General features: G+C 44.1%; 1 protein-coding gene across 2 annotated transcripts in view; it reads right to left on the bottom strand.

Moving 5' to 3' along the window:
- The window catches only part of nr2f6b (nuclear receptor subfamily 2, group F, member 6b), a 44,558-nt gene that overhangs the window by 8,807 nt on the left and 14,129 nt on the right, over nt 1-21,622 (bottom strand). Inside the window, exons 2-4 of one of the 2 annotated variants that reach the window (XM_039767074.1) lie at nt 20,873-21,193; nt 12,151-12,245; nt 651-1,208 (exon numbers count right to left, since the gene is read on the bottom strand). In XM_039767074.1, the coding sequence (XP_039623008.1) occupies nt 651-1,208; nt 12,151-12,245; nt 20,873-21,138 (919 nt within the window). In that variant the 5' untranslated portion in view covers nt 21,139-21,193. The remainder of the gene's footprint in view (nt 1-650; nt 1,209-12,150; nt 12,246-20,872; nt 21,194-21,622) is intronic. The other variant, XM_039767075.1, reaches the window with a different exon arrangement.

Genomic DNA, 21,622 nt, shown 5'->3' with positions numbered 1-21,622 from the left:
GCAGGATTGACACACCCAGGACACTAGATGGTGACTTCCATGCAGCACAGCGGTGCCCCGGATTTCTGCAGATCACTATGGGATATGGAGTTTGGCTTCACAGCCCTGCTGGGTACCATGGGTGCTGCCAGGTGACGCTGTAGGGAGACATGGGGATTTCTACTTTCCATATAGCCTGGAAGTAGTCCCAAGTTATTGGGACAGAAGGACAGAAGTACTTCCGGGCTGAAGAAAAATACAACTTTCTGGGTCAAGGACTATAAAAAGGACTGGTGGAGACCCAGCAAGCGAGCCGGAGTCGGGAGGAGGAAACTATTAGTGCTTTATTGTTGTGGTTATTGTGGCTGTGGTGCTTTGGAGGCACTAAACAAAGAAGACAGAAGAGAATTAAAAACCTTCTTTGTACTTTTAACCTGTGTCCTACGTCAGTCTGCTGGGAAAAAGGTGGGCAACAGTGCCACCTAGTGTCCATTCATTTACAAAGGCTATGACTGGACACTAGGTCACTACAAAGGTTAACAGGTTCAGCCCAGGAAGTTTATTTTTCCTTTTGTTTTGCATCATGTCACTCTTGGACCATTTAAGGCACCCATGACTAAAACTAACCCCCCACTTTGCCCCATTGAGGCTCTTTCCCTTTATTCACTGACCTGGCGAGAACAGAGCGATGGCCTTCAGGCAGCTGTATTCTGCTGAGTCCACCTGCAGCCGGATGAGCTTCTCCACTTGGTCCTGAAAGACGCGGACCTGATCCATGAAGGACACCACCCTCTCCGCTGACATCGGGGAGGCATGGAAGCCAGCGGCAGCCAGCAGGGGCGCCATGTGCAGCGGCAGGGCGGACTGCGCGGCGTTGAGGATAAAGAGCTCGCTCCAGCTCAGCCGTAGCAGTGCCACCTGCTCCGACACTGGCAGTTCGGGGAAGTAGGGGATGTTGCGTGCCCACTCGATGGTGCTGAAGAGCAAGCGTGCTGCCAGTTCGCAGATGTTGTCAATGCCCATCACGCTGCTGCCTTGCTGGTGCTGCTGGCTGTACTGGGAGCCGAAGCGGCTGCTTGGGTAAGGCTCGGCCCTCAGCAGCTGGGATATGAGCTCCGACACAGGCTGCCCGTTGAAGTACTCCCCTCCGCCACCACCGCCCCCACCACCTGGCGTAGAGGTGGGGCTAATTCCCGAGTGTGAAGGCGGGATACGACCTCGTTGTACTGCTGTGAAGAAGAGAAGAACAGTAAGCTCAAGTCAACAAGATAGCACCTTTGGTTTCAGACAGGATCTTTAAACTCTGTGTAGCAGGCTTGCCTGCAAGGGAAAGGAGCTATAGAAAAAATACCAAAGGATTTCAATAAGTTCTCAGACCAGTCTGTGCCAGGGGCACTCAATAACAAAGCATTACAGAAAATATCAAATGCCCCCTTGGACTGATAGACAGTGCCTCACCTCTGACTCAGAGATCCACTAATAAAACTATAATTAGAACCTGGGGCCTTATTTATAAAACTTTATGTAGATTTGAGCATTAAAACATGCACAGAATGCGTAAGCCAAAAAAACATAATCTGATTCATAAAACCCGGCATACACACAATTCTAAGCAATGTGCCCTTTACAAATCACCATCACCTCGTAAATGTGGGAATGTGAACATGCCTTAGATGCTGCTCTGAAACAGCCATATATGCAGTATGCTAATCACCCTCATAAATATGCAAACTCAAAGGTTGTAGAACCTCATTGGCTGGAAGGGCAGCCTCCCTCCTGATGCATTAAGACCCCGCCCCCTGTAGTCAAGAGTATGCGGCTGTGCTCTGATAACAGGCATGGTGTTAGAGTGCCTCTCCTCTGCGCTCTATGTGGTCTGACTCAAGATCTACCTATTAATTATATGGTGCCTTTTGTACCTACCTATCTTTCTATGTATTATATAGTGCCTTTCATATCTATCTATCTATCTATCTATAGTGCCTTTCATATCTATCTATTTATCTATCTGTCTATCTATAGTGCCTTTCATATCTATCTATCTATCTATCTATTATATAGTGCCTTTCATATCTATCTATCGTGCCTTTCAAATCTATCTATCTATTTGTAGTGATTTCATTTCTATCTATCTATCTATCTATCTATTATATAGTGCCTTTCAAATCTATTTATCTATCTATAGTGCCTTTCATATCTATCTATCTATCTATCTATCTATCTATCTATCTATCTATTATATAGTGCCTTTCATATCTATCTATCGTGCCTTTCAAATCTATCTATCTATTTGTAGTGATTTCATTTCTATCTATCTATCTATCTATCTATTATATAGTGCCTTTCAAATCTATTTATCTATCTATAGTGCCTTTCATATCTATCTATCTATCTATCTATCTACCTATTGTGCCTTTCAAATCTATCTATCTATCTATCGTGCCTTTCAAATCTATTATATAGTGCGTTTCATATCTATCTATCTGTCTATCTATAGTGCCTTTCATATCTATCTATCTATCTATCTATTATATAGTGCCTTTCAAATCTATTTATCTATCTATAGTGCCTTTCATATCTATCTATCTATCTATCTATCTATCTATCTATCTATCTATCTATCTATTATATAGTGCCTTTCAAATCTATTTATCTATCTATAGTGCCTTTCATATCTATCTATCTATCTATCTATCTATCTATCTATCTATCTATCTATCTATCTATCATGCCTTTCAAATCTATTTATCTATCTATAGTGCCTTTCATATCTATCTATCTATCTATCTATCTGTCTATCTATAGTGCCTTTCATTTCTATCTATCTATCTATCTATCTATTATATAGTGCCTTTCAAATCTATTTATCTATCTATAGTGCCTTTCAAATCTATCTATCGATCTATCTATCCATCTTTCTATCTATCGTGCCTTCCATATCTAGCAATCTGTAGTGATTTCATATCTATCTATGTATTATATAGCGCCTTTCATATCTATCTATCTATCTATTCTTTTTTATTATTTTCGAGGTCGCCATTATTCTATATAACACTGTTTTGAATGATGTATTACAGTCCTTTTATGATCTTGTGCATCTTGAAAGGCATTATGTTAAAATGAACTGATTGAACTCAGCCTGTATCTTATTATTTCTACAAATGCTGAATCTATTTATTTATTCACATTTCATTACTCTTAGCCCGTAGTAATTCAGTTCAGTACCTGATGGTTGTCCTGATGTATTACAGTAATCTAGACTTGTCTGTATAACAATATCATGACCATATGCCCAATGAAAGGCGCCATATAAACAAGCTGTATAAGCGACTGTATGAATTTCTGTGTTTTTGCTTTCACTTTCATTGCCTTGGTTTGATAATAGTATGTTACAGTGTTCTGGATCTGAGTTAGTATGCTCCAAAATGATTTGTCCCACTTGCTGTCTGTACATTATTATTTCTACCTACATTGACTTTATTTATTTTATATTTCATTGTCCCAGCCTACTTTAGGTTAGTATTTTAACTGATGAATAAATAGATACACTGAACAAATTGACTGCTCTGGACTCTTCTGTCAGTTAAACCATCTTGTAATAGAATGCACCTTTAAATTAGATTAGATAAACTTTATTAACTCCAAGGGGACATTTAGAAGCGTTCAGCAGCAGAAACATAAAAACCAAAGACACTGACTCATAGGACAAATCAATCAATCAATAGATAAGCCAATCAATACTAAATGTATATTGTGCAGATATTGCAAAGTGGACTTTTTAATAAGAGTGTCAGCAGTTACCAAGGGACGTCAGGAGGAAACATTGATAGCGGCGGGCAGGAAAGACCCCCAGAGGGGCTTTATAGAGCAGTGGAGGAATCAGCCTGTGGATAAAAATGTCTGAAAAGATCGTCTCTTGCAGGGGATGATGAGATAGCATGAAAGGCGCTATAGACTTGATTTGTTTCATATACTGGATTCATTCCATGCTTTATGTTTTCCACATACTATGTGTGTAATGTACTTTGCATATTTTTATTTTATTACCTTTGCCAAATATTTAGTGAGTTTAACAATTGCTAGAAGGATGGATAGATATACTGCATTATAAATTTGGTGGTGTTGCATGAATTATTTGTTTCACTTATTGGATTTAGTCTATGCCTTATTATTTACTTATTTATTTTTATTATATCACCTCAGTCCTAAGACAAGTCAATGGAGGCTCAAATGGGGGCTGTCGAGAGACTGAGCGAGGAGTCTGAGGGTCCTGATAAAAACCAAAGATCCAGGCCTTTAATGACCTCTTGGGCACGGCCATCAGCAGTGTGCCTGTCTGCGGAGAGAGTGTCGACCTCATCGAGAGGTTTACTTACCTTGGCAGTGACATTCCTATGAAGTCAGTAGACGGATTGGGAGAGCATGTGGGGTCATGAAGTCGCTGGAAAGGAGTGTGTGGCGCCTCTGTAAGAGGACAAAGGTCCAAGTCTTTAGAGTCCTGGTGCTCCCTGTTTGTGAGACGTGGATGCTATCATGTGACCTGAGACGAAGACTGGACTCCTTCAGTGCTGTGTCTCTTCAGAGAGTCCTTGGGTACCGTTGGTTTGACTTTGTGTTGCTCATGGAGTCCTGAATGAGGCACATGACCTGCATTGTGAGGGGGCATCAGTTATGGCACAATTACCCGAGGGTGATCCAGCTTGCAAAGATCCTCATTGTTGAGGACCTGAGTGGCTGGACCAGGCCAAGGGGTTACCCACGTAACACCTGGCAAGATAGGGGGTCATTTCCGAAGTGGGGAGACTGGACTGCGTGTCTGCCAACCAGGATCCTGAGCTGTTTTGTCATGTGGTGAGTGTGGCAATGCGCTGTACCAGTGCAGGCTCCCCAACCTGACCTGACCTCAGCCCCCATTAGCAGGGTTCAATAGCTGGTGGATGAATGGCTGAATATACTATAGTGATCAAGATGCTTCCCTACAACCATTTTGCGATAGCATCGTGAAAGGCATTATATAAATGATCTGCTTCACTGACTGGATCAGTACACATCATTGTAATAATTTGTACAGCAATGTCCTGCGTTCTTTACTGAGTACCTCATGGCACCATGAAGGGCACTATATTTGTGCCAGAGGACTCAAATCCTGTCCCGCCAGTCACTGTCTGTGTGTCCTTTGCACGTTGTTCCTCACATCTGATTCGGTTTTCCTCCCACGTCCCAACTTGTGTAAGTTTGCTTTGTGATGAGCTGGCGTGGCATCCTTTCCTGTGGTGGCTCCTACTTTGCGCTCAGTGCCCCTCTTGGAATGTTCTCCAGCTCCTACGACCCCAGTTTGGGCTGGAAAGTTAGAAGATGGCTGGACGGTTCCATTTTGAAATGTTTTTCTTTTCCTGTTTATATGATTCAGGCCCTGTTGTCCCCTGCCTCGGCATTGTCTGTGGATTACTGCATCACATAACCCGGACTTCTATTCCGCCTAAAAGGCCTGCAAGTGCTTTGCACCGTGAAGTTCAGCGTGCACACGTCACAAAGAGCTTTTAAATTAAAGCTCGATAATGAAAGCCAAACGTCCAGAATTCCAAAGAGAGCCCACTTCCCTCGCCCCTCCTGACGGCCTTAATCTGATGGCTCCTGTTGACGCAGGGCTCAGCACAGCTGCTGCCAGATTGCACAGACTGGAGCTTTGACCTTCAACTACGATAAGCCGTGATAAGCTCCCCATGTCACATGGCAAGGCAAAGCAGGATGAAGGGGGGCCGTCGGGGCAGCTGATTGGCTGCCGGCGCGGAGGTGGAGCCGCCTCACAATTCACAGCATTGCCTCACTCCTTTGATGGCAGGCAGGTGCCAGACAGATGCAGGCGGGCATTCATGTAGGACTGGCACTTAGAAAGTGGCAGACTCTGCAGGGAGCAAAGAGCCGAGGGGGAAAACACCGACCTGCCATGAGCTCAGCACATCTTCATCTTCCTACGGCTCAGACGTAAAGCACTTTAATGGCCTCGTCCTGCGGCTCAAGGACTTGCTGACCATCACAAAGTGATATGGGGGGTCTGCTAACTTACAAATGTGGTGGCACCCCCCCCTCCACCAAAGAAAGAACAACCCACAGTTATTTGTCTGTGAAAGTCACAAAAGTAAATGGCACCCATGATTGTTTATTCCGGATTTAACACAAAGGGGACTTTGCTTTAGAGTTGGGATTCAACAGAATATTTCAGATCATAACACAAGTTAAAATGATGGGACCCTTCACCTAAAATTTTGGGGCACAGCCTTTAGAATTTGTAATCACTGCACACAAGCAATTCCTGCAGCTCTCCATGTGACGTCTGCACCTGTCCACTGGTCATGTGGCCCACTCGTCCTGAGCAAACTGCTCCAGCTGGGTCTTGTCCAGACTGCATGTTTCAGATCTTTCCATAGATGTGTGATGGGCTCCTAAAAGGCCACTTCAGAAGAGTCCATTCTTGGGTGTTTTGGCTCCTTATCTTGTTGGAGGGTCCATGACCTGTGACTGAGACTGAGCTTTCTGACACTGGGCAGGACGTTTCACTCCAGAATGTCTTTGACGGTCTTGAGATTTCATTGTTCTCTGCACAGACTCAAGGCACCACAGGCCAGACGCAGTAAAGAAAGCCCAAAACATCACCGAGCCTCCTCCATGTTTCACATTAGACATGCTGTTCTGTGGACACAGAGCTGATGTGACTTTTCAAAAAGCTCCAGTTGAGTCTCATCTGCCCAAAGGACGTTCTCTCAGAAGCACTGTGGCTTGTCAGTATGCACTTTGAGCAAATTCCAGTATTTTTTATGTCAAGTCCTCCTGGTCACTTGCTCACCTACCAGTGACCGGAGCAGCCTGGCTTTACGCCTAAGAAGTCTACCATCGCATCCTGGCACTGACGGTTCTCATGGATCACAAACAGGAATATCGGCAGAGTGTCTTTGCAGCCTTTGTCGATTTTCGCAAAGCATTCGACTCAGTTGATTGAGTTGCCCTGTGGGACATCCTGGGGGTTCGTGGGATCCCCTCGAGGTTGCTGGATATCATGGCTGGCCTGTACACTGGTATTGTAAGTGCTGTGTAGAGCGGAGGCAGGACCTCTGCGTTTTTCCCAGTTGATTCTGGGGTTCATCAGTGGTCTGTTCTGCTCCTACTCTGTTCAATGCTTACTGTATATGGACTGGGTGTTGGGCAGGGTTATAGGGTCCAGAGGGTGTGGGGCATTTGTTGGTGAAGAGAGATTCACTGATCTTGACTATGCTGTGATCTTCACGGAGTCAATGGAGGCTCTGATCGGGGGTCTTGAGAGACTGAGTGAGGAGTCTGAATTTCTGGGCTTGCAAATGTCCTGGATAAAAAACTTTAATGACCTCTTGGGCACGGCCATCAGCAGTGTGTCTGTCTGTGGAGAGAGTGTCGACCTCATCGAGAGGTTTACTTACCTCAGTGGTGACATTCATGACTCTGGTGACTCTTCCTATAAAGTCAGTAGACAGATTGGGAGAGCATGGGGGGTCATGAGGTCACTGGACAGGGGTGTGTGGCACTGCTGCTATCTATGTAAAAGGACGAAGGTCCAAGTCTTTAGAGTCCTGGTGCTTCCTGTCTTGCTATATGGTTGCGAGACATGGGCGCTATCCAGTGACCTGAGATGAAGACTGGACTGTTTTGGTACTGTGTCTCTTCAGAGTCCTGGGGTATCGTTGGTGTGACTTTGTGTTGCTCACGAAGTCCTGAATGAGGCACATGACCTGCATTGTAATGGAGCCTCAGTTATGGCACTACAGCCACATAGCGCGATTACCCGAGGGTGATCCGGCTCGTAGGATCATCATAGGGATACCCACGTAACACCTGGTTGTGGTAGATAGGGGGTCGGTTCCGGAGCATGGGACGAGACTGCTGTTTTGTCATCTGGTGGGCGCGGCAACACACTGTACCAGAGAATCCTTGGGTACTGTTGGTTTGAGTTTGTGTTGCTCATGGAGTCCCAAATGAGGCACATGACCTGCATTGTGAGGGAGCGTCAGTTACAGCACTGTGGCGATGTGTCACGATTACCCGAGGGTGATCCAGCTCATAAGATCCTCATTGTTGGGGACCCAAGTGGCTGGACCAGGCCAAAGGGTCACCCACGTAACACCTGGCTGCGACAGATAGAGGGTCATTTCCAGAGGGTGGGACTGGACCGCGTGTCTGCCTGGGGGGGGGTTGCCAACCGGGATCCTGAATTGTTTCGTTGTGTTGTGGGTGTGGCAACACACTGTACCAGTGCATGCTCCTCAACATGACTTGACTTGACTTGAAGTCCTCCTCTGTCTTCTTCCATTGAGCCCACCGTCACAAAAAAGTGGCAGATGGTGAGATCAGATACGTATGGCCCTTGATCTTGGAGTTCATCTTGAATCTCTTTGGAAGTTGTCCTTGGCTTTTTGTCTGCTATTCTCACTCTCCTTCTGCCCATTTGTTGTGGTTGTGGCCACATCCAGGGAGTATGTCTTCAGTCCCATGGACCTTAAACTTCTTCATAATATTTGCAACTATCATCACAGGAACATCAAGCTGCTTGGAGATTGTGGTCTTCTTGCCTTGTCTCTCATTTTTTTTCTGATCTCCTCACACAACTCTCTCTGTTGCTTTCTCTGCTTCATTGTTCAGTGTGGGACACACAATGACACCAAACAGCAGAGGGACGACTTGTCTCCATTTAAATCAGCCGAATGACTGATTACACAATTGGAGACTCGTGTGTGACACGAATTCAAGAAAAGATCAAGTTTGAATGGTCCCTTTAATCCAGTTATTTGAGAGCTTTTCTAGGGGTCTCCACAAATATGATCAGGCCGTTTTAGAATCTCTTTACAGAATAAGCAACACTTGGTCTCTAATCACACGTGCTCTGATTTACTCGATGACATGACAAAGGCATGTAGGTACTCAGGGGATGATGGCTTTTCATTTATTCACTTTTTAGTGAAACGCTTTATTTGAACCCAGGTAGATGTTGAGTGATATTGTGTTTGAGATTTGGTGGCACCCCCTACTAGTTACAATGGAGAGTGGCAAAGAGAAAGAACATGCAGGACATGTCAGAAGAGACTAGAAAAGGTTCTACGGTCTGCTACGCCATCAGACTAAATGGCATCCTGACCACTGCACATTACCAGTAAGACAGCATTTCCCAGCACGTTGGGGTCAGCATCAGGCTGTGGAGATGTTTCTCTGCAGGAGGCCCTGGAAGGCTTGGTAGGGGGCAACAGAATGGGGAAATCCTGGAGGGAAAACCTGATGGAAACTTACGTCTTAGGAGAAGATTTGTTTCCTTAACAAGACAACACAACAACCCCAAGCATAAAGCCAAATAAAACTTCACAGCAACAAAGTAAATGTCCTGGAGTGGCCGAGTCAGAGTCCAGGGGCCTCATTTGTAAAGCTTCCATAAGCAGAAAAAGGGGCTCGAAATGTGCGCATGCGACTTCCCACCAAACATCAGGATTTATAAAAGATGACTTGACAGGACAACATTTTGGTTTAAATGGCGACACCCTCTGTCAAGTAGGGAAAGGCAGCTAAACCAGCTAAATGACGACCTGCACACATTGTTATGACACAATTATAATATACAGTATTAGAATAAGAGCTTGGTGGTATCAATTATTATAAAAAGTTATCTCTCTATTATATTAAAAAAAGTTTCAGTTTTCCATCGTGTCCACATTATTCAGCCTTGACTACGCCCCTCCACACCGCTCGCCCAATCATTACTCTTTCTGCGCACATCCCCCCTCCGTCCCGCCCCATGCCACTCTCAGCAGTAACTCACCCTTTAACGCAGTCGGTTATGATGGCAAGGCTGAAAAGCAAACTATATATTCAAGAACATCGAATTTTAAATCGAGGGGCAAGAGCAAATAATGAACATCCAAAAAAAACAAGAAATTGAGCAAAAAAGAGCTGCACATAAAAAAAAAGAAAAAAGAGAATTGTACAATAAATGAGAAAGAGAAAAATATCCTGAACAATGTGTGAACAGAAATGTAAAAAAGCAATGAATGTAAGTTAAAGGATAAAGTAATTCATTACATTGTGTGGCGGATGGCCAGGACGCCTATAGAGGGAAAGCAGCTTTTGAGGGACACTACTTCGCCCCGGATGACAGATGGAGATGTCCCTGCAGCATAGCGGTACACCAGATTCCCGCAGGGCACCATGGGATTTGGAGTTCGGCTTCACAGCTCTGTTGGGTACCGTGGGTGCCGCCAGGAGATGCTGCAGGGAGCCCTGAGAATCTTTATTTTCCGTATCGCCCGGGGACGGAAACACAGAAGTACTTCCGGGCTGAAGAAAAATACAATTCTCCTTCTGACCCGGAAGTGCTGACAAGTTACATGTCACGGGTCAAGGACTATAAAAAGGACTGGTGGAGACTCAGCAAGCAAGCCGGAGTTGGGAGGAAGTAGGAAAGAGCTTGCTGGGTGGAGTGGAGGAAAGAGTTGTGCTGATAATTGGTGTTTTGCCTGTGTATGGTGGCAGAGGTGCTTTTGGGCACTATTTCAAGAAGTAAAAGAATAAAAAGAATACAGTGAAACCTCGGATCATGACCGCAATTCGTTCCAAAACTCTGGTCGCAACCCGATTTGGTCGTGAACCGAAGTAATTTCCCCCATAGGATTGTATGTAAATACTATTAATCCGTTCCAGACCATACAAACTGTATGTAAATATATTTTCTCTCTCTCACGCACGCTCTCTCTCTCGCTCTTGCTTGCTCTCTCACTTTCTCTCATGCACGTGCTCGCTCTCGCTCTCTCTCTCTCTCTCTCGCTCTCTCTCTCGCGTGCTCGCTCTCTCGCTCTTGCTCTCTCTCTTTCTCTCTCACACTCGCTCGCTCTCTCTGTCTCTCTCGCTCTCTCGCTCTTGCTCTCTCTCTTTCTCTCTCACGCTCGCTCGCTCACTCTCTCTCTCTCTCCTGCACCAGCTTTCTCCAACTGCTTCCTGCCTTCTCCTGCAACCTCCCGTTCTTTCCTGTTCTCTTCTTTTTCCCTTTAGCCGACTTGCGTTTCTATTTATGAAGAGGACGTGGTAGTCATGGCAATCAGCAGCTCCTGGGAACAATTAGTGATGCAGACCGCTTCTCAACTGTGCACTTAGGTGAGAAACGCCCACATCACAAACTCCTCAGGAACCCCTTTGGCCACACACCACCATGCCCCCTCGCTAAGTCGCGAGTGCGGTGACTATTTATTAAAACTGGCCTTTTTGAGGGAGCTGTGGACCCGCTATACCACAGGAGGAAGCTGGGTTGAGAGGAGGTTACAGTTTTGAGAGAGAGACCCTCTGCGTGATGCACCGAGAACAATGTACAGTACAGGGAGTGACTGAACACGTGTGGAAATCATCGGCACGTACGAACTGGAAGGGAAACTGGCTTGTTCGTCACCCGAGTGTGTGGTCATGAACTGATGCAAAAGTTTGGTGAACTTTTTGGTCGTAACCCGATTTGTATGTGTTCAGAGACGTTCGTGACCCGAGGTTCCACTGTACTTCTTGGTACTTTGACCCTGTGTCAGCATCTGTCTGTTGGGTTGAAAGAGGCAACAGCGACCTCCAGCGACTTACAATTGTTTTTGATGAGGCCCCAACTCTATGTTGTTTTAAAATGCTTTATAAATGATTGATTGATTGATTACATGTGCCAGGTGATAGTGTCTACCCGTTCAGGTGCTGGCACCTTACGCCTTTCTCAGACCCCCTGAAAGCAAAGGAAAGGCGCTATAATGCCACAATACTCAGTTATGGAGTGCAGGCAGATGCTCTTAACTGCAGGTGGTGGGGGTCCTGACATATCAGGTGGGACGCTGCTCTACCAGCCGATGAACACCTGCAGCAAGATGACTGCATATATATGAGGCTGATTGGCATCGAGGGTGTCCATGAACACACATCTTCAAGTGATGATTGTGATTTACAAAGGGATCATACCCTATGACTAGAACTTGTGTAACGTGACACCAGCTAAACATCAGCGCTGTCTTTACCCTTTGAACGTCGATATCAAACGTATCCATTGTCCAAAGCCCCAAGTGTTCATTCATCATTGACGTCCACATCATTCCAATTCCCATGATGGCAAACGGTAACGGAACATCACAAACCCCTTACCTTCTTTGCGCATCCCAACTCGGAAACACTTTTTCAGTCGGCAGTACTGGCATTGATTACGATGGTGCTGGTCAATCTGGCAGTCCCGGTTGGACCTGTGGCAATGAGAGGATTGATTTGCACAGTTATACAAATGAGCCATTTTAAATTCCCTTTTGAAAAAGATTAGCCAAGATATTCATCCAACAATCTCTCCATTGTATCATCACAAGGATGGAGCCTAAAGTAAAGTAAAGTACTCCAAAGTATTCCCACTTGTTACAGGTAGATAATAGGTACTGCTGTTTGTGGCTTGGTGGACTGACGGAATGCAGGCAGTAAATGGTGACGCAGGGCAAAGCTCAGCAAAGACTAGAAAAAGAAAAAAGAGGAAAGCAAGAGCTGCCAGTGACATTGCCAGTATAGAAGGAAGGGCACTATGGCAGGGGTACAATACACCCTACAAGTACACTGGATGCCCAGGACTTCACCTAGGGACATTCAAAGAGAAAAGAGTTACCAAGGAGGAAACCAAGCAGTGCCAAGGATGCCCTACAATCTGGTAGAGAATAAGGCTATGAAGTGATGGCACATAAGAGAACACCGCCAGGCAACAGGCAGCAGCCCATGGTGCCAAATAGGAACTATAGTCATGGGAAAGGCACTATATAAATAAAATATATTATTATTATTATTATTATTATTATTATTATTATTATTATTATTACAATGACCCTTTTAACGGGACACTATTATTTTACTTGTATTGGGAGTTTTCAAGGTCAAAGGATTCTATTCTTTTTATTAACTGCTTGAATTTCTTAATGGTTTAGATGTTGTGTTTTTTTTTGTTCCAGAACATCTTGGATGCCATTTTAGGTCCCCAATCACCACCATCTTGAAATCCCAACATTAAATCTGCTTCTCTGTGTTTCTAGTGTCGTGGTCTCTGTGGTCGCATCACAATGGGATACAAGTACGGCTAGGAATTCATGACCTTATCCACTCTGTGGATACTAAACACTCCCCAGAAGCCTTGTGCAAATAGTTGCCTGTCGCTTTGGGTTTTGACCTCTTGCTTATTCTCTCAGCCATGTATTTTTCTGTCTTGTTTTACCCTCTGTTTCTTTTTCATCTCAACTATTTCTTTTGTTTTCCTACACACATCTAACCGTCTTGCTCAAAAACTTTATCTGCCAGTAGGTTGATAGAATGATATTTTCTAATCTATACTAATTAAAGGCAAAGCCCTCACTCACTCACTCACTCACTCACTTACTCACTCACTGACTCATCACTAATTTTCCAACTTCCCGTGTAGGTAGAAGGCTGAAATTTGGCAGGCTCATTCCTTACAGCTTACTTTAAAAAGTTAAGCAGGTTTAATTTCGAAATTCTACGTGTGAGGGTCATAACGGTCGACAACGTCCGCCATGTTGAACTTTCTTATTTATGGCCCCATCTTCACGAAATTTGGTAGGCGGCTTCCCTGCGCTAACCGAAACCGATGTATGTACTTATTCCGGTGGTATGATGCCACTGTTGGCCGCCATATTGAACTTTTCCACGGTCTTTGCTACTTATGGGACCATCTTCAAGAAATTTGGTACGCGGGTTCCCAACGCTAATTGAATCCTACTTACGTACATATATACGTCCACAGCCTGCAGCTCGGTCACCGTGTGAGGCAACGTTGGGTCTCCCATCCCAACGCCTCCCACGTTGTTGGCTGCCTGCCTATATAAGGCCGTCCGTTGCTCCAGTCTTTGCATTCCCTTCCTTGCTACGCCACGGGATTCACGTCTCCCTGCTGATAACTACAGCCTTTTTATTTAATCCACGGCTTCTCCGCTGTTTTATTGTTCATTTATTACGATTACAGTTATTGTGTAAGTATTTTAGACTTACTTTACATTGTTCAGGTACCCATTTCCTTTATCATTCCAATCGTACCACCACGTACCACGTACATGTCTATCGAGGTGATCACCATCGATCAAAGAACTGTCACTTACCAAGTGGTTTCCATGCCCAGAGATGGCGCCTGCCTTTTCCATTCTCTGTGTTACATATTACACGGCCATATCAGGCTCACTCTTGATATCCGGAGGAACATTGTGTCTTATGTATTGAATGACTGGACAGGTTCAAGGTGTGGACTGATGATGGTACGTTAGATAATTAGACTACACAGGAGCACTAGAAGAGTGAAATGCTTAAGCCCTTCACCTATGGATCTGCATGTGAGTTGATGGCTGCCGCTGAATTGTTCGGTTGTCACTTTCAAGTGTCCCGAAATGGCCAAATACTTTACACCTTTCGACAACCGCCAATGCCTCTTAAACATCTTAGATTCACAGGTGATGATTTCAGTAGTGGACACTTTGATGTTTATGAATGTTTAAACTTTTAAAAGCTGGATGTGAAGTTATCGATGAAACCGGTTGTATACTTACAATGCTTGACAGATGCCGAATGTCACTTCAACACAAGTCCTACAAATACTGTCGTAATTGAAACAAACCATGAAACTCAAACCAATTATGACCGCAGCAATCCAAGCTGTGAGATTTGAGACAAGATTACTGTTCACATGGCCAACTGTACGTTACATGCTCAAGAGTAAGCTCAGCGCACAGCTTGGTCATATTACAACTGGAGGGCCGAACTGACAACATGGTATACAAAGAGATCCTTAACAAATAATTATTGATATATTTTCCCTCAGTTTAAAAAGGTTTAATAAATAAATAATAAAAATTTTAAGGCAGTACTTCGCCGCTGCGAAGCGCGGGTATTTTGCTAGTGTAGCAATAAAATGCATTGCATTTGTAACTCCAACAAATGGTGGATCACAAACTTTTGCAGTAATAAAATGCATTGCATTTGAAACTCCAATAGATGGCACATCACAAACATTTGCAGCAATAAAGTGCATTGCATTTGTCATTCCAACAGATGCCACATCACACATGTTTGTAGTAATACAATACATTGCACTTGTTATTCCAACATTTGGCGCATCACAAACATTTGTACCAATAAAATGCATTTGTAACTCCAACAGATGGTGCATCACAAACATTTGTAGTAATAAAATGCATTGCATTGGTCATTTCAACATATGGCGCATCACAAACATTTGTAGTAATAAAATGCATTTGTAACTCCAACAGATGGTGCATGACAAATATTTGTAGTAATTAAATGCATTACATTTGTAACTCCGTAGGTGGCATATTACAAATATTTGTAGCAATAAAGTACATTGCATTTGTCATTCCAACAGATGCCACATCACAAACTGTTGCAGTAATAAAATGCATTGCATTTGTAACTCCAACAGATGGCGCATCACAAACATGTGTAGCAATAAAATGCATTGCATTTTTCAGTCTGAAATGGCAGCGACACAGCAATCAGATGGATACACAGATATATAGACACACAGGCACTTGTCCTATCTTATAGAGCTCATAAGGGAAAGCTAGCATTGTACTGTATGATCAAAGTGTTCTGTTATAGAAGATTATTCAAGTCAAAATTAAATGCAATCCAACATGTTAACTGCATTGCAATGCAATGAATATTCACATGGTGCATTTCATTTTGGCATGGTTTTATTATCATGTCATTTTCTAACCTGCTTAATCCAGACCATGGCAAATATCCATCCATCCATTATCCAACCCACTATATCCTATAACTACAGGGTCACGGGGGTCTTCTGGAGCCAATCCTAGCCAACATAGGGTGCAAGGCAGGAAACAAACCCCGGGCAGGGCACCAGCCCACCGCAGAGCGCACATGCACACCCACACACCAAGCACACACCAGGTTACTAGAAATATCTGTAATGCACTATCTGTTGGCATGACAACCACAATGCATATGTTTCTTTTATATAACATTTGGTAGGGGATTCATAAAGGCACTGTTAATGCTTGTGATGTGCCATTTGTTGGAATGACAAATGCAATGCATTTTATTGCTAGAAATGTTTGTGATGCGCCATTCGTTGGAACGATAGAGACATAGCAATTGAATGGACACACAGACACTTATCCTTTTATTAAGGTGGACAATATCATTGTTTAAAAATGATAGACTCTGCTCTGTATTTATCAATGGTCTGCGACTGTGGATGTACACACCAGCTCCTATATATTCACAGTCAGTCTGGCAGGATAAGAATTGCAGTCGTACACGCTAAGAGGTCACCTATTCATCAAAAAATAAATGATTGTGTTGTTTGTAAATCTACAGCTATGTATATTTTATACAAATGAGTATTTTTTCCCTCAATAAAAAAAAAATATTTACGGACAGGCTTAACAGCCTGATTGGATGAATGTTCCCCTCAACGACAAGTTTGCTGACATTCAAAACCTCTAAATCAATAGATGAATTTCCCAGAAAAGAAATATTAATATGTTCAAAATAAATTTTTTAAATTAGCAGACAGGTAACACCTGGTTAGAAAAGAGAGAGAAAGAAGGACTGGCAGGAGGAGGTGGGTGAGCCTTGTGTAGTCCTTTAGGGTCAGCCACCCCATCTGATAGGCCGAAGCGGAGAGGCTGCAGGCCCATTGGTTTGTCTTTTAGTGGGTACTTTGTGTTCTCCCTGTGCTCATCCCTCATGTGTAGTTAGCTTGTTCAATAAATGTATTACTTCTGAATGCATAGGAGTGTTGCCATTCAAGATGCAAAAACAGTACATGAATATCGTGAAATGCTACCTGGTTGCCATGGCACCTCTCTGTATGGATGTGGGTGGGATGCAAACACTCTGCCTACACGGAGACGCTCACCAGCTATTTTAATGTAACGTTTAGCGAGTCATCGCCCTCGAGGTGCCACATGCTTGCCATTCCAAACACCAGCTTGAGGAATTTTGCCTCTCCCCACTAGCTGCCGTCAGCTCATTAGCAGATCATTGTGCCGCTGCTGTGAGGCTCCTGGGACTCAGTGTGCCAGTGGTCGGAGTCTGAGAGGCATCTGGCCATTCTCACGGACAAGAACGGATACATGGAGGACATTTCCAAATGTTGCATACAGTTGGGAGCAGCGCTTTGACTTGCAGATCTGCACAATTGTTTTGAAATGTTAGGTGCACTGAAAATGATGCGCTATGTTGAGCTGAACAGCATGCTGGGTGTAATTTCTGTGGCTTTCAACCCTGGATAGTACGATGTTTCTCACTCACCCCAAACGTGTGCTCATCGTCACGAGGGTCTGCTGGAGCCAATCCCAGCCAGCACAGGGCGCAAGGCAGGAAACAAACCCCGGGCAGGGCACACACACACCCACACCCACACCCACACACCTAACCTGTGAGAGGTAACCTCTGTGGGGGAGAACATTCAAACTCCATGCAGGGAGGACCTGGGAAGCGAACCCAGGTCTCCTTACTGCCAGGCAGCAGCGCTTCCCACAGCGCCACCGTGCCACCCTTCAGTGGGATTTTGTGAAACAAATTTCAATTGGAAAAGAAAGCCGACTTGCGTCTCGAAGATTCAGATTCAGCCACTAGGGCAAGTGAAAGTGAGTCTTCATTGTTTGTTAATTTATTTTTATTTTTAAAGTTGTGGTTTTTTAATTATAATTTTCTCAAACAATTAAAAACAAAAAACTTTATTTTCCTCCTGGGCAATGCTGGGTATTTCAGCTAATAATAATAATAATAATAATTCATACATATATACTGCACATTTCCATAGTGAGTGTGGAGCCATTTCAGCCACCACCAATGTGCAGCATCCACCTGGGTGATGCGACGTCAGCCTTTTTTGTGCCAGTACGTTCACCATACGTGAGTTGTTAGGTGGTGAAGGGGTGAGAGAAGATAGACAATTAGAGGCAGGAGAGGGTAAGGGGGAGTTAGAATGACTTGGCTATTGAGTGCAATTCCGCCTGCATGTTGGGATGCACCCTGCTCCTTAAAAAGGACACCCAGGGGTCTTCTATGACTACAGGGAGTGAGGGTCACAGTTTTACATGATATCTGAAGGATAGTCCCATTTTTACAGCACAGTGTCACTGTCACTGCACTGAGGGCCTTGGCATCCACATTCAGACCACAGGGTAAGCAGCAAACTCCCCCTAATGGCAACCCAACCTTTTCCTAGATGGCCTCCCATCAAAGTTCTGTCTGGGCCTGAACGAGCTTAGTGTCAGGTGAATGAGAAATGGAAACTGGGTATGTGGGTGTGTAAGGGTTCCCTGTGATGATGATTATTATAATAATAATAAAAATAATAATAATGATAATTATTATTATTATGACGATGATAATGAGGATAATAATAATGATAATAATTATTATTATTAGAATTATAATAATTACTATAGGGTGGCACGGTGGCGCTGTGAGAAGCGCTGCTGCCTCACAGTTAGGAGACCCGGGTTCGCTTCCCGGGTCCTCCCTGCGCGGAGTTTGCATGTTCTCCCCGTGTCTGCGTGGGTTTCCTCCCACAGTCCAAAGACAAGCAGGTTAGGTGCATTGGTGATCCTAAATTGTCCCTAGTGTGTGCGCACTGCGGTGGGCTGGCGCCCTGCCTAGGGTTTGTTTCCTGCCTTGCGCCCTGTGTTGACTGGGATTGGCTCCAGCAGACCCCCGTGACCCTGTAGTTAGGTAATAGCAGGTTGGATAATGGATGGCTAATTACTATTATTATTATACAATGAGTTATATTCTTATTGCTGTGGTTGCCAAACCAACAACTAAAAGCAAATGTACCAATGGATTCAATTATTGCGGTTTTGTCCACTTCCAGAATGAAAAGTCGTGACTGCCCTTTTTTTTTCACAGATTTGCGCTGTGTTAAGCTCAAAGTTTAGTTTGCTCTCAACTGATTGTTCCCCAGATATTTGCATTGCTCTGCCATCTCCACTGTCTCCCCTTTTACTTAAAGTTGAGAGAGTGGATGGTGGAGAGCACCTGAACCTGAAATGTTTGTGTTCGCACATTGAGCCTGGTGAAATGCAGTTTCGTCCAGCTATGCACCTCTTGTTGTATGGATTAAATGACAATAAAGTAAATTCATTCATTCATTTACTCATTCTTTCTTTCTTTCATTCATTTTCATTGCATGATCCAAAACCCATTCAAGAAATTCTAAAGAATGCATGATATCTGACAAGCAAGAGCTTGTCTGTTTAGCAAATGTTATGGAAACCAAAAAATCTTTCCTCCATCTTCAAAGACGGCAGTCATGGAGCCCAGATGAGAATACAGAACTTTTCTTTACTTGCACAGAGTCATGCACTAATGTCTCAGTCCATGGAGTGAAGTAATCAATGGAACAATTTATCTGCTTTTATACCCTTTTCCTAACTACCAACACCTCATCTAATCATCACGTCATGCGACTCTTAATATGCTGGACTTTATCACCTCCTCCAATCAACTAACACCACCCGTAATTTCTGACTCCTGTCGATTCTCCCAATGATTCTGAACACCGCTTTGTGATTATCCCATTGATCTTAGCGCTGCTTTATAGGGGATTGTTTGGGCTTTCCCACCAGTTTATCCCTGCTTTCTAGAGGGGTGTTCATTACTTATTTAACTCATTCTAACCTGGTAGCTTCTCTAAGACAAGTCAATGAGGCAGAGACCTCACGTGCTTTCAGCTTTAAGTTACATTTTCTTTAACCTTGAGTTACATTCAATTCTTTTCCTTGTGTTTAATAATTCATTCTGTTATGGCGTCATATATACAGTACATGCTTGCAGTAAACTGTAAAAGATTATTATATATTATCTCAAGATTCCATTGTGGTAGCCCAGCAGTCGCGGTATCTCATCCAAACAGAGTCATGCGCCAACGTACAGCTCCACTCGGGACTGAACATTTGGCTGTACGTCTGTCACAGAGTGAACTGTGAGGCACTGTGGGTCCGGTGTGGGTCACACGTGTGCATACGTTAACTACTCTTAGAGGACAGCAGAGACCGGCGGCCATTTGAATTTCCGCTCAGCTGTCATCATGCAGCTCACTCCTCCTCACATGCAGCACTTTAGAAATGCCACAATCAGCTGTGCTCCTGAAACTCCTCAGGGGAGCTGCCTGTCGTTCATGCGTCAGTGCTTCACTGCGATCAATCGATACAACATGGTGGACAATCCCACACTAGGCGTTCACATGTAGGTGCTTTGTGGTTTTTGTTACATCAAAGCTTCATGTAGTGTGGTGGGATTTAAGAAATTGGTCGTGAATGGAAAGTAGCAGCTCATCTATTATTCACACCAGCTTATCAGTAAAAAAAAACATTTAGCGGAAACATGGGTCTTAAGTACGAAGAGCCTCGATTTGGTCAACCATAGACCGTTACATGACTATACTTCTTAAAGGCTGTCATGTTTATCTTCAACTACTAAATAAATTAATAATAATACATTTTATTTATATAGCGCCTTTTCCATGCTCAAGGGTATTTTGTGCATCATCTATTCCTCCCAGGATAAAAATAATGGTCTCATCATTGTGAAGCACCATGCTGCTGTGCCACCTTGATTTCCAAAGGAAAGAACCAAAGCTCTGAATGTTAGCCTCCACTTTGACCTCCATAATGACCATGTCCATCTGCTTTTACAAAGACCTTCAACACTTTATCATCAAGCCAGAACCGATGGGCGTCAAACCTGATGAAGAAGTCAACCTTAGGTGCAACGTTATCTAGTTTTCTGCCTTTCTTGTACTTTATATAACCAAAAACCTTCAAAGTGCACGGCGTCTTACCTGCAGGTATAGTTGAGGTTGCGTCGGATGCTCCTCTTGAAGAAGCTCTTGCAGCCCTCACAGGTGAAGACTCCATAATGTTTCCCGCTCGACTTGTCCCCGCACACCACGCAGTCCACCACACAGCCCTTGTCATCCTCGCCGGGCTCCACGTCGCTGCCACCGGCCTGAGGGGACCCATCGTCATCCTCGCGCAGGTACCCCTTATCTCCCAGGCCGTTTGTGTCTCCGTTTGGGTCACCCCATCCGCCGCTCACCATGGCCATCTCTCTCCCCTGAGGAATTGAAGTGCAGTCCTAGAGATCCAGCACGGCTCTCCAACTGGAAAGAAAAATCATCTGTGTCAGGGTCTTGGTACATTTATTAAGATGGTGGACTCACACTGCTCACATTTGACAATAAGGATAGTGACACTGTAAAATATGAAAAGTGTTATGTAAAATTAAGAGTTGTAGGCTGATTCTTATGGTTGATGTTATTGAGAGCCTTGTCACAGTCTTTATGGATGCAGGGGTGTAGGAAGGTGGCGAGTAGGCGGGGTGGTTCATGTTGGTCTTTTGACCTACCACCAAACCACTGGCGGTAAAAAAAAGGAAGCATAATAAGCAGTTAGTTTCCATAAAATACTAAATATACAAATGAAATATGCAAATTAAAATTTCTGTTGTGTACATGACGAGTCTTTAGAGTCCTGGTGCTCCCTGTTTTGCTCCATGGACGCTATCCAGTGACCTGAGATGAAGACTGGAT

Source organism: Polypterus senegalus, chromosome 10, assembly GCF_016835505.1.
Source record: "Polypterus senegalus isolate Bchr_013 chromosome 10, ASM1683550v1, whole genome shotgun sequence".
NCBI lineage: Eukaryota > Metazoa > Chordata > Cladistia > Polypteriformes > Polypteridae > Polypterus > Polypterus senegalus.
Note: the sequence above shows the minus strand (reverse complement) of the source record. Positions and strands in the feature narration are given on the sequence as shown.